The sequence below is a fragment of the Stegostoma tigrinum genome, chromosome 4 (genome assembly GCF_030684315.1).
Source record: "Stegostoma tigrinum isolate sSteTig4 chromosome 4, sSteTig4.hap1, whole genome shotgun sequence".
In the NCBI taxonomy this organism is placed as follows: Eukaryota; Metazoa; Chordata; class Chondrichthyes; order Orectolobiformes; family Stegostomatidae; genus Stegostoma; species Stegostoma tigrinum.
In genome coordinates, this window is record NC_081357.1 from 6,538,928 (window position 1) to 6,552,894 (window position 13,967).

General features: G+C 42.7%; 1 protein-coding gene across 1 annotated transcript in view; it reads left to right on the forward strand.

Annotated features, from left to right (window-relative positions):
* LOC125452340 (dynein axonemal heavy chain 8-like) overlaps window positions 1-13,967 on the forward strand; it is a 1,165,100-nt gene that overhangs the window by 538,374 nt on the left and 612,759 nt on the right. The window contains exons 30-31 of the mRNA XM_059645122.1: window positions 10,737-10,744; window positions 13,102-13,143. Coding sequence (XP_059501105.1) covers window positions 10,737-10,744; window positions 13,102-13,143 — 50 coding nt within the window. The remainder of the gene's footprint in view (window positions 1-10,736; window positions 10,745-13,101; window positions 13,144-13,967) is intronic.

Consider the following 13,967-nt stretch of genomic DNA (forward strand, 5'->3'; position numbering starts at 1 on the left):
GCGTGTAGTATCTTCCTGATGTTGTTTGCATAGGCATCTTCTGATCCAGTTTTTTGGATATCCATTATCCTTGAAAACCTGGAAGTGGTATTCTTCTTGCTCTTGGCATTGTTCTGTGTTGCTGCAGTGTGTTGCTGCCCGTTTAAATAATGTTCACATGCAAGATAATAAAATGTGAGGCTGGATGAACACAGCAGGCCAAGCAGCATCTCAGGAGCACAAAAGCTGACATTTCGGGCCTGGACCCTTTGTTTGGGTGTGTTGGGATGGTTACTGTTAGCTCAGCATCTGGTCCGTTTGTGTGGCTTTTCTGTGTACTTTCATTTGGAGTTCGCCATTTGTCTTGCATTCTACCATGACATCCAGGAATGGGAGCTGTTTGTTCTTCTCCTCTCTGCTGAATTTTATTCCAGTGAGGGTGTTTGTTTATAAGTTTGCATGTCTCCTTTAGTTTGCTCCATTTCATGATGACAAGGGTGTCGTCCACATAGCGTACCCTCAGTTTTGGTTGGTTTAGCAGAAGGCCCATCCTTTTTAGTCTTTGCGTCACTGCCTGTCCAGAGACAGGTGATCCCATGCGTGTCCTCTTGATTTGTTTGTATGTTTGGCCATTGAATATGAAGTGGGTGGTGAGACATAGGTCCAGTAGTTTGAGCATGTTGTCTGTCAAGGTGGTTTCATTGGGTTCTTGCTCTTGTTCCAGTAATGCTGTCATTATTTCCCTTTGCTAGTGGTATGTCTATTGATGTAAATAGGCCAGTAACATCAAACGATATCATGGTCTCCTTGTCGTTTATCCTTATGTATTTGATGGAGTTGAGGAAGTCTTGGGCTGAGTAGATTGAGTGGGATGATTTGTTGACCAGGTGCCGGAGTGTCCTTTGTAGTTCCTTGGCTGATCTTCATCACACAGAAACTTGATTTCTTCCCATTGATTTAATTTCAATTCTCACTAATAAGGCAACCCCACCCCATTGGCCCACCTGCCAAACAGGATGTATATCTTTGGATATTCACTTCCCAGTCCTGATCCCCTGTCTCCGTGATGCCTACCATATCATACATGCCAGTTTTGATCTGCGCCACAAGCTCATTTACCTTATTTCTCAGACTGCGTGCATTCAGATATAACACCTTCAGTCCTGTATTAACCCTCCCTCTTCTCATTTTCATTCGTTTTTCCAGTGTTTGAATGCTAGCCTTTTCCAAACACACTGTCCTATTTGTGTCTGCACTGGAGACTTTAATAACCTCTCCTGAATTTTCCTTCTCTGTCATTTTTTTGATATTTTTCTGCTTAGTTGTATCCACCACTACAGATGTTAACCTGCTGCTTTGTTTCCCCCTGGGGCAATTTTCACCATTCTCTCCCCCCAACTTTCTGGTTTGAAGTCCTGTTGACAGCTTATTTACCCTTTTCCATAGAACATTGGTCCCACTTCGATTCAGATGGAGACCATCCCAACGGTACAGATCCCTTGTGTTCCAATACTAATGTTGGTGCCCCATGTTAAGGATCCCCTCTTTCCCACACCACTCTTTTAGCCACATGTTTACTTCTCTTATTCTCATGTCCCTATGCCAATTAGCACATGGCTTGAGCAGTAATCTGGAGATTATAAACCTTGAGGACCTGTTCTTTAATTTGGTTCCCAGCTCATGATAATCTTTGAACAGGCTCTCTTTCCTTATGTTGTTTGTTCCAACGTGGACCACAACAACTGTAACGTCCCCCTACCGCTCCAATATCCTTTCAAGCTGGTCAGAGGTATCCCTTATCCTGGCACCGGGCAGGCAACTCACCATGCGGGACTCTCAATCCTGTTTATAAAGGATACTGTCTATCCCCTAATTATAGAGTCCCCTACAACTACCACTTGTCTTTTCGCTGTCCCCTCTTGAATGGCCTCCTGTGCCATGGTACAGTGGCCAGTTGGCTCATCCTCCCTGCAGCTCTCTTCCTCATCCACACAGGCAGCAAGTACTTCTCTCCATCTTCGGTCCACCTCCCCCTCTCTCCCTATTTATTCCAGAACTCTCTCCCCATCCCCCTCTCTGATGAAGGGTCTAGGCCCGAAACGTCAGCTATTGTGCTCCTGAGATGCTGCTTGGCCTGCTGTGTTCATCCAGCTCCACACTTTGTTATCTTAGATTCTCCAGCATCTGCAGTTCCCATTATCACTCACCAGTATCTCATACCTGTTGGACAAGGTCAAGAGCTGAGGCTGCTCTGTTGGCGACTGCAGGATCCCTCTACCTGCCTCGCTTGCAGTCACATCCAGCTGTCCTTGGCCACTGACCAAATTTGAATAATGTAGTCTACCAGGTGTGACTGCCTCCTGAAACAAATTGTCCAGGTACTTCTCCCCCCCCCACCCCCCAACCCCTGGATATGCTGCTGTGTTTGAAGCTCTGATTCCAGTTCTTCAACTCTGAGCCGAAGTTCCTCGAGCAACCAACCCTTGCTGCAGATGTGCTCACTGCAGTTCGCAATGGGATTAGCGGGATCAGCCAGCTCCTATATCATACAGCTACAACACTTCACCTGTCCAGCCATTTCTACTTAGTTAATTACTTCATTAATTTATATAATTTATTATAATAGAGTTAATTAAATTTGTTGATACTTTCCTCCCTCCAACAGCTTCCCACCCCAAAAAGCAAAAAAAGAAAAAATTCCCTCTACTCTGGATTGCCAAAAGAATAAAAAAAACTTACCTTACCAACACTAAAGAAATTTGTTATCTCTCCCCTTTTTATGCAAACTGTTGCCCACAGTCCAAAGGTGAGCTTCAGCTCACAGTTCTAAGTTCGCAATTCCAAACTAATAGTGGTGAAAGTATAAAATTAAATTAATGAAAAGTCCACAAGGGGTGATTTCATTGAGCTTCTCATTTCTTTTAGTTTAGAATCCTTTCTCGGAGCAATATATCACGGAGCCAAACAGAGAACAGGCTATGTGGATCTGGTAATGGGTCCTGAGGCTAATTTAATAAAACACCACAGAGTAAAAGATCCAGGATTACTCCCAGCGTCACATTCTAGCAAGAGCAGGAATAACAGGACAGATCAGATGAATGTGTGGTTGGAGAAATGGTGTACCAGGGAGGAGTTTAGATTCTTGAGGCTTTGGGACCATTTCTGGAGAAGGTGGGACAAATGTCCGCGGGGGTCTTCCACTAGTTCTGTTGGTGAGGTTTTAAACTGGCAAAACAGGGAAATGGGAACCAAGTGTAGGCATAAATAGGTCAGATTCAGATCTAGGGAGGGGTGGTGAACTTTAGTGATGTAGTCAGCGACTTGGGAAGACAAAAGAAAGGAGGATTTAAGCTGATAACACAGCGTGGAGCTGGAGGAGCACAGCAGAACAGGCAGCATCAGAGATGCAGAAAAGTTGACATTTCGCGTCTCCGAAGAAGGATCCCGACCCGAAACATCAACTTTCCTGCTCCTCTGTTGCTGCCTGGCCAGCTGTGCTGCTCCAGCTCCACACTGTTATCTCTGACTCCAGCATCAACAGTTCTTACTGTCTCTGAAGATTTATGCTTTCTTCTTACTCTTGACCAAAACCTCAATTTCTCTAGTCAGCCAGCATTCTCTATACCTACCAGCCTTGCCCTTCACCCGAACAGGAACATATTTACTCTGGACTCTCATTATCTCATTTTTGAAGTCTTCCCATTTTCCGGCCATCCCTTTAACTGCTAACATCTGTCCCCAGTCAACTTTTGAAAGTTCTTGCCTAATACCATCAAATTTGCCTTCGTCCAATTTAGACAGCGGAGATTGAGTGAATCCCGAGAACAGTATGAAGGCAGTAGGTGTATACTTAAGAGGGAAATCAGGATGGCATAAAAGTGACATGAGATAACTTTGGCAAATAGGGTGAAGGAGAATCCAAAGAGCTTGTTGCTAGGGTTGGAGGGTTTAAGTGATAGGGAGAGGCTGAATAAGCTGGGGCTAATTTCCCTGCGGTGTCAAAAGCTGAGCAGTGACTTTAAAGATGTTTACAAAATCATGGATAAGGTAAATAGACAGTTAATATTCAGTTTGAGAATGAGAAACTTGGACCAGAAACAAATATGTTCAACTTTATTAAAGAAAATTACAATGAAATAAGGGAAGAGTTGGCTAAGTGGACTTGGAAGAAAGACAGAAAGCAAGCTCTGGCAAACATTTAAGAAGGTAATTCTTGACTCTTGGCAAAACATATATATCCCAGTAAGGAGGAAAAATTCTAATAAGAGGATAAACTAACCAAGGAATTAAAGTGAATATAAAGTTGATAGAATAAACATATAAGGAGGCTAAAGTCTGTGATAGCCCCAACGATTGGGATAAATTCAGAATCCATCAAAGAAAGACGAAAAGGTTATTAAAGGGAGAGAAAATAAATAATGGGGGCAAACTGGCAAGGCACATAAAAGTGACAAGAAGAGCTTCTTTAAATATATAAAGAGGAAGAGAGCAGTCAAAATGAACATCAACCCAAAAGAAAATGAATCTGGGGAAATAGTTATGATGAACAAAGAAATGGCACAGAAATTAAACAATTATTTAGCATCAGTCTTTGCGCTGAAATGTACTGTAAACATCCTATCAACACTAAAGAATGTAGGGGAGGAATTAAGAACCAACTGTGAAGAAGTAGGATCAAACAAACTAATGGATTTAAAGACAGATAAGATGCTTCATCCCAATGCATCCAGAAATCCTAAAATAAGTAACAACGGATAGAATGGTGGTAATTTTCCAAAAATCCTTGGCTTCTGGCAAAAAAAAAGTGCTGGGGGATTGGAGAACCACCAATGTGTCACCCATATTCAGAAAGGGAGAATAGTAAAAAGCAGAAAGCTTAAGGTGAATCAACTTAACATCTTTTGCTGGAAAAATGTTGGAATTAATTATCAAGAAAATGCCAGTAGCAAATTTTGAAACATCATAAACTCAGAGTCATCATGGCTTCATGAAAGGGAAATCGTGGCTGACTAATTTATTCAAATTTGTTGAGAAAGCCTGAATCAGAGTGCATAGAGAGGAACCAGTAGATGTGTTGAATTTGGAATTGAAGGAGACGTTCAACAGGATAACTCACAAAAGGTTAAGTCATAAGAGGTCTTGGTGTTGGATGTAGTCTATTGGCGTGGATAGAGAATTGGCTAATGGGTAGGTTAAGTGGGGATAAGGGGTTCTTTTTTCAGGTTGGCAACCCATAACCATTGGGTCAGTGCTGGGATCACAATTGTTTTAATGACTTGGAGGAAATCAAATGTATGATAGTGAACTTTGTGGATGACACAAAATAGGTGGACAGGCAGGTTTCAGGAGGAATACAAAAAGTTTACAGAGAAGTATTGATAGGTTAAGTAATTGGGTAAAAAGTTGACAAATGGGAAAATGTAAAGTTCATCTTGGAAGGGAGAACAAAAGGGCATAATTTAAATGGAGAATGCTACAGAAAGCTGTAACACAATGCAACCTGACAAACACAGAAAACTAGCACGTGGGTGGAGTAGTGATTGCAGCCAAGTGGATCCATAGAATATGAGTTCCCTGATTGCAGTTGTTAACCTAGTCTAATCAGGGAGCCCTTGCTGGCAGTTATAAAGTGGACTGCCAGGGATTCTAGTTACTCTGAGAGCTGGCTCTGAGGAAGTTGTATTAGTGTCAGGGACTGTCCACATGCAAATAAAATGTGATTTGGTGACAGTATACTGTTCTCTGTTGAGTTATTTCCAGTGTCACAAGAACAAAATATACTACTGAAGAAATTCATTCACAACAGTTGTGTTTGAGTTCTGGCATCATGCCTTTACAGGAAGCTTGACTTGTTTTATCCTGCCATTGAAGGCTGGGCCCAGTATGTGGAAAGAATGTGAGAGATAATGGGAACTGCAGATGCTGGAGATTCCAAGATAATAAAATGTGAGGCTGGATGAACACAGCAGGCCCAGCAGCATCTCAGGAGCACAAAAGCTGACGTTTCGGGCCTAGACCCTTCATCAGAGAGAGTCTAGGCCCGAAACGTCAGCTTTTGTGCTCCTGAGATGCTGCTGGGCCTGCTGTGTTCATCCAGCCTCACATTTTATTATCTTGGAATCTCCAGCATCTGCAGTTCCCATTATCTCTCACATTCTTTCCACATACTGGGCCCAGCCTTCAATGGCAGGATAAAACAAGTCAAGCTTCCTGTAAAGGCATGATGCCAGAACTCAAACACAACTGTTGTGAATGAATTTCTTCAGTAGTATATTTTGTTCTTGTGACACTGGAAATAACTCGACAGAGAACAGTATACTGTCACCAAATCACATTTTATTTGCATGTGGACAGTCCCTGACACTAATACAACTTCCTCAGAGCCAGCTCTCAGAGTAACTAGAATCCCTGGCAGTCCACTTTATAACTGCCAGCAAGGGCTCCCTGATTAGACTAGGTTAACAACTGCAATCAGGGAACTCATATTCTATGGATCCACTTGGCTGCAATCACTACTCCACCCACGTGCTAGTTTTCTGTGTTTGTCAGGCTGCATTGTGTTACAGCTTTCTGTAGCATTCTCCATTTAAATTATGCCCTTTTGTTCTCCCTTCCAAGATGAACTTTACATTTTCCCATTTGTCAACTTTTTACCCAATTACTTAACCTATCAATACTTTTCTGTAAACTTTTTGTATTCCTCCTGAAACCTGCCTGTCCACCTATTTTGTGTCATCCACAAAGTTCATGAAGGGTCTAGGCCCGAAACGTCAGCTTTTGTGCTCCTGAGATGCTGCTGGGCCTGCTGTGTTCATCCAGCCTCACATTTTATTATGTGGAAAGAATGTGTTTTGTTTTCAGGATAAGTGACATTGGGACAAATGGAAAGCAGTGAGTAATTCTCCTGACAGCTTGTGGACCCGCAGCTTTTTCAGTTATTAGAAAACTACCAACTTCTGGGGCACCAGATACAAAAATCATTCAAGAGTTAACAGATTCAGTTAAGGAATATTATGATGCCATGTCTCCTTTAATTCTGAGATGCCAATGATATTATTCGGCAATTCGAAATCCAGGAGAACCTATATTGGAATTTTTACATAAGAACGTAAGAACCTGAAGCAGGTGCAGACCACCTGGCCCTTCAAGCCTGCACCACCATTCAATAAGATTATGGTTGATCTTTTCATGGCCTCTCTCTTACCTACCCTTTTACCATAACCCTTAATTCCTTTATTGTTCAAAAAAATTTTCAACAAGGAAGCCTCGACTACTTCACTGACCAGGAAATTCCAAAGATTCACAACCCGTTGAATGAGGAGGTTCCTCCTCAATTCAGTACTAATTTTGAGGCCTTCTTGTTCTAGTTCCAACTGCCAGTGGAAACAATCTCCCTGCTCTATCGTATCTATGCCCTTCATAATATTATATGTTTCTGTAAGATTCCCCCCTCATTCTTCTAAATTCCAATGACTATAATCCCATAAGCAAACCCTCTTAACTCTGGAATCAACCTAGAGAATCTCCCCTGCAACCCCCCCAGTGCCAGTACAACCTTTCTCAAGTAAGGAGACCAAAACTGCACGCAGTACTCCAAGTGTAGCCTCACCGATACCATATACAGCTGCAAGATAACCTCCCTGATTTTAAATTCAATCCCTTTCACAATTAAGGACAAAATTCCATTTGCCTTCTTAATTACATATTGTGCCTGCAAACCAACTTTTTGCAATTCATGCACAAGGTTACCCAGGTGCCTCGGCACAGCAGGATACTGCAATTTTTTTAATGTTATTCCTACTAAAATGGATGACTTCACAATTATCAACATTGAATTCCATCTTCCAGATCTTTGCCCCCTCACTTAAACTATCTATATCCCTAAACAAACTTTCAGAGTCCTCTGCACACTCTGATCTACCACTCATCTTAGTGTCATCCGTAAACTTTGACACACGACACATTGGTCCCAAATCCAAATCATCTACGTAAATTATAAACAATTGCAGTCCTAGCACTGATCCCTGAGGCACGCCACTTGTCACTGTATGCCAACCAGAAAAGCACTCATTTACCCCTGTTCTTTTGTCATGTTAGTTTACCAATCCTCAACCCATGCCAATACATTGCCTGTAATGCCGTGCACATTTATCTTATACAGCAGCCATTTTTTGTAGAACCTTGCCAAAAGTCTTTTGGAAATCCGGATACACCACATCTACTGACTCCCTATTGTCCACCATGCTCATAATGTCTTCATACAATTCCAGCAAATTAGTCAAGCATGGCCTGCCTTTCATGAATCCATGCTGCATCCGCCCAATGGGACAATTTCAATCTAGGTGTCTTGCTGTTTTATTGTTGATGATAGATTCAAGCAATTTCCCCACTACAGAAGTTAAGCCAACCAGTGTATAATATCCCACGTTTTGTCTACCTCATTTTATGAACAGTGGCATCACGTTTGATGTTTTCCAACCTGCTGTGTCTGTTCCAGAGTCCAGAGAATTTTGGAAAATTATGATAAGTACATTTGCTATTACTCCCGCCATCTCTTTTAATACCCTGGGACACATTCCGTCAGGGCCAGGAGACTTGTCTACTTTTAGCTCCATTAGCTTGCCCAACGCTACCTCTTTTGTGATAATGATTGTGTCTAGGTCCTCAGCAACCTTCAATCTTTTGTCCTCAATTACTGGCAAGCTATTTGTGTCCTCCTCTGTGACAATGTTAAATAAGTGGCAGACGAATTTGACTGTGGTTTAACCCTTAATGAGATACTGAGAGACTATTTGGTATGTGGGATTATTGCTGTGAACCTGCAAAAATGCCTACAAGCTGAAGCCCAACTCAACTTTAAACAGGCACCACAACTGAGTTTGTCATTAAAAAATGCAGCAAGTGTAACATATGAGTTGCAAGCTATGGCAGTGTATGTGGACACGTCCATCAGGCTGACTGAGCTTGGGAAGACATCACTTGAGTGAAGCCAATTGCATGGTGTCATTCAGCTCATATCCTGAACAGAGTAATGTTAAGTCAGCCCACAGCAAAGCCCCAAAACAAACCCACCTCGACCAAATGGTTAACGTTTTCTTCAGGATGCTGGTTGGCAAACCATTGTAGTTCCTGTGGTGTGTGGACTTAAGACAGCAAAAGAGTCTCACTAGGCCTGTATTGAGTAAGAGAGTCCATAGTCCAGTATCCAGGAGAGTGCACACCTTCAAAAACCCATCTACATTTGGCTTGCAGCAGTTAATTTGCTGACCAACATCCAAATCAGAACCAATCAAAATGAACATCTGTTTAAATGGTCATTCAATTGTAATGGAGGGTGATACTCATGCAGCTGCATCAGTGATTGCAGAATGAGTCTTTAACAAAATTCCACTAGACTGCAACCCTTAAGTTTGACCTCAGCTACACTGAGAACTATAACAGGGAAGTTTTACAGATGAAGGAAATATTTTCCGTTCTGGTCTCGTATGAGAAGTATCTGGTTAAGTTACCACTGGTAGTAGTGAAAGACGAAGGTTTAAGCTTGATGGGACAAAATTAATTGAGAACAATTCACCTTTTATTGGCTCAATATTTTTCAATTCGAAAATAGCTGCCTGAGTGAAGTCCTAATTAAATAACCTCTGTTTTTCAAGAAGATTTAGGGACTATCAAAGGAGCTAAGTCCACCACACACATTGATCAGGAAGCAATTCCATGATTTTGCAAGGCCCACTCAATGCCATTTGCCTTACGTGCAATGTAGAGGCAGAAATGAAAAGGCTGAAAAATGAAGTAGTACTGTTTGAGTAATGGGCAGCACCAATTGTAACGATTGTGAAGCCTGATGGGCCGGTTTGACTTTGAGCAGATTTTAAACAAATGATGAACCACTTCTCATAGCTGGATAAATACTCAGTACCCCGCGTAGAGGACTTATACACAAAGCTGGTGGGGGGAGGGTTTTGCTGTCCTTCACAAAGCCATGGACATGAGCCATGCATATTAGCAATTGCAGTTTGCCGAGGATTCTCAAAAGTATGCTACAATCAATATCCATAAGAATTTCTACCAGTATATAAGAGTGTCATTTTAGGGTAACACCAACCTGTGCCATTTTTCAGTGGACAGTGCAGAACATCTTACAAGGTCTACCCGAGTAGTCTTCAGAGTCAAAAAGGCTGTGTTACACCCATTGGAAGATAAAATGAGGGCGATAAAATGTGTCCCAGTTTGGGGCTTTCAATAATTGGTGAATTATTACAGAAGATTCATACGCTACGTGGCCTCCATCCTGACTGCCTTATGTCTTCTGTGAAAAAGCAGCAGCCTTGAAAATGGTCTCCTTGCCAAGATGTTGCCTTCAGGGAAGTGAAGAAGTAGATGTGACCGTCTAAGATGTTGGATCAGTGTGATCTCAAGCATGATCTCGCAGTGATATGTGATGCTTCCCTGTATAGTATCGGGGTAGCATTTGCTCACAGATGACCAAATGAACAGGAAGAAAAGAAAGATTATCCGGGGTGGGATTAGACAGCCATGGCTGACAAAGGAAGTCAGGAAATATATCAAGGAAAAAGAGACAGCCTATAAAGTCGCCAAGAGCACTGGGAAATCAGAAGATTGGGAAGGCTACAAAAACAGACAGAGGATAACAAAGAGAGCAATAAGGAAGAAGAAGATCAAATATGAAGGTAGGCTAGCTAGTAATATTAGAAATGATAGTAAAAGCTTCTTTCAATACATAAGAAACAAACGAGAGGCAAACGTAGATATTGGACCACTCCAAATTGATGCTGGAAGGCTAGTGATGGGAGATAAGGAAATAGCTGAAGAACTTAATAAGTGCTTTGCGTCAGTCTTCACAGTGGAAAACATGAGTAGTATGCCAACAGTTAGGGAGAGCCAGGGGGCAGAGTTGAGTACAGTAGGCATAACAAAAGAGAAAGTGCTAGAAAAGCTAAAAGGTCTAAAATTGATAAATCTCCTGGCCCTGATGGACTACATCCTAGACTTCTGAGGGAGGTGGCTGAGGAAATAGCAGAGGCTTTGTTCGTGATCTTTCAAAAGTCACTGGAGTCAGGGAAAGTCCCAGATGATTGGAAAATTGCTGTTGTAACCCCCTTGTTTAAGAAAGGATCAAGGCAAAAGATGGAAAATTATAGGCCGATTAGCCTAACCTGGGTAGTTGGTAAAATTCTAAAATCAATTGTCAAGGATGAGATTTCTAAATTCCTGGAAGTGCAGGGTCAGATTAAAACAAGTCCTCATGGTTTTAGTAAGGGGAGGTCATGCCTGAAAAACCTGTTAGAATTCTTTGAAGAGGTAACAAGTATGTTAGACCAGGGAAACCCAGTAGATGTTATCTATCTAGACTTACAAAAGGCCTTTGATACAGTGCCTCATGAGAGGCTGCTGAGCAAGGTGAGGGCCCATGGTGTTCAAGGTGAGCTACTGGCTTGGATTGAGATTTGGCTGTCTGACAGAAGGCAGAGAGTTGGGATAAAAGACTCTTTTTCAGAATGGCAACCGGTGACGAGTGGTGTCCCGCAGGGTTCAGTGTTGGGGCCACAGCTGTTCACCTTATATATTAATGATCTGGATGAAGGGACTGGGGGCATTCTGGCGAAGTTTGCCGATGATACGAAGATAGGGGGACAGGCAGGTAGTACTGAGGAGTTGGGGAAGCTGCAGAAAGATTTAGACAGTTTAGAAGAGTGGTCCAGGAAATGGCTGATGAAATTCAATGTGAGTAAATGCAAGGTTTTGCGCTTTGGAAAAAAGAATACAGGCATGGACTATTTTCTAAATGGTAAGAAAATTTGCAAATCAGAACTGCAAAGGGATCTGGGAGTGTTGGTCCAGGATTCTGTAAAGGTTAACTTGCAGGTAGAGTCCGTAATTAAGAAAGCGAATGTAATGTTGTCGTTAATCTCAAGAGGGTTGGAGTATAAAAGTAGCGATGTCCTTCTGAGGCTTTATAAGGCTCTAGTTAGGTCCCATTTAGAATACTGTGTCCAATTTTGGGCCCCACACTTCAAGAAGGACATACTAGCCCTGGAGCGTGTCCAGCGGAGATTCACACGGATGATCCCTGGAATGGTAGGTTTAACATATGATGAACGGCTAAGGATCCTGGGATTGTACTCATTAGAGTTTCGATGGTTGAGGGGAGATTTAATAGAAACTTACAAGATAATGTATGGTTTAGAAGGGGTGGATGCTAGGAAGTTGTTTCCGTTAGGCGGGGAGACTAGGACCTGTGGGCACAGCCTTAAAATTAGAGGGGGTAAATTTAAAACTGAAATGAGACAACATTTCTTCAGCCAGAGAGTGGTGGGCTTGTGGAATTCATTGCCGCAGAGTGCAGTGGAGGTTGGGACGTTGGATGCCTTCAAGGCAGAGATCGACAAATTCTTGATCTCAAAAGGAATCAAGGGCTATGGGGAGAATGCAGGGAAGTGGTGTTGAAATGCCCGTCAGCCATGATTTAAATGGCGAAGTGGACTTGATGGGCCGAATGGCCTTACTTCCACTCCTATGTCTTATGGTCTTATGGAATGCCCAACAGCGTTTCGTTCCCAGCTTTTGGCTGCTGAAGAGGACAAATATGCCAGATAGGGAAGGAAAGTTTAGCGGTTACTTTGGTGTGAGAAAATTCCACAAATACCTTTAAGGACATAAATTTGTAATAGTAACAGACCACAAACGTCTGCTAGGGCTACTTAAAGAGGACAAGGCCGTTCTGCCCATACCTTCAGATCGAATCAGCAGCAGGCTCCCATTTTAAATGCACACAAGTTGGAACACCATCTGGGAGGCAAAATAGCAAATGTACGTGAGATAATGGGAACTGCAGATGCTGGAGAATTCCAAGATAATAAAATGTGAGGCTGGATGAACACAGCAGGCCAAGCAGCATCTCAGGAGCACAAAAGCTGACATTTCGGGCCTAGACCCTTCATCAGAGAGCATGAAGGGTCCAGGCCCGAAACGTCAGCTTTTGTGCTCCTGAGATGCTGCTTGGCCTGCTGTGTTCATCCAGCCTCACATTTTATTATCATAGCAAATGTACGTGCCTTGATATACCACTGGTGGTGCAGCAACTGGAAGAGGATTTGGAAGCTTTGGAAAGGGTGCAGAGGAGATTTACTAAGATGTTGCCTGGTATGGAGGGAAGGTCTTACGAGGAAAGGCTGAGGGACTTGAGGCTGTTCTCGTTAGAGAGAAGAAGGTTGAGAGGTGACTTAATTGAGACATATAAAATAATCAGAGGGTTAGATAGGGTGGATAGGGAGCGCCTTTTTCCAGGGATGGTGATGGCGAGCATGAGGAGGCATAGCCTTAAATTGAGGGGCGAAAAATATAGGACAGATGTCAGAGGTAGTTTCTTTACTCAGAGAGTAGTAAAGGAATGGAACGCTTTGCCTGCAACGGTAATAGATTTGCCAACTTTAAATACATTTAAGTCGTCATTGGACAAGCATATGGATGTACATGGAATAGTGTAAGTTAGATGGGCTTCAGATTGGTATGACAGGTCGGCACAACATCGAAGGCCGAAGGGCCTGTACTGTGCTGTAATGTTCTATGTTTTATGAGTCTGTTCTGGTTTTAGTCTTTCTGGACACCCTTCTGGTCACAGCTGACAATATCATCCTGGTAAAACTAAAACACCTGGTGGTGATGAGAGAATCAAAAGGACTATCACAACCAGAATTGAAACCTCTCTGGACCTGGTGAGACCAGATCACTGTAGAAGACAACATTTTATTATAGAGAGTAAGAGTGTTTGTCCTAAGCAAAGATTGCCCCCCAGATACTGGCTGAACTCCACCAGGGTCATCCAGGGGTGTCCAAAATCAAGATGTTGGTGAGAAGATTATGTCTGGTGGCCAAGATTGATGCAGGCATAGCCACGTTGGTGCGCAGTGCTCAGAGTGCCAACAAGGGCAAAAATTACTGCCACCAGCTCCCCCACTTTTGCGGGA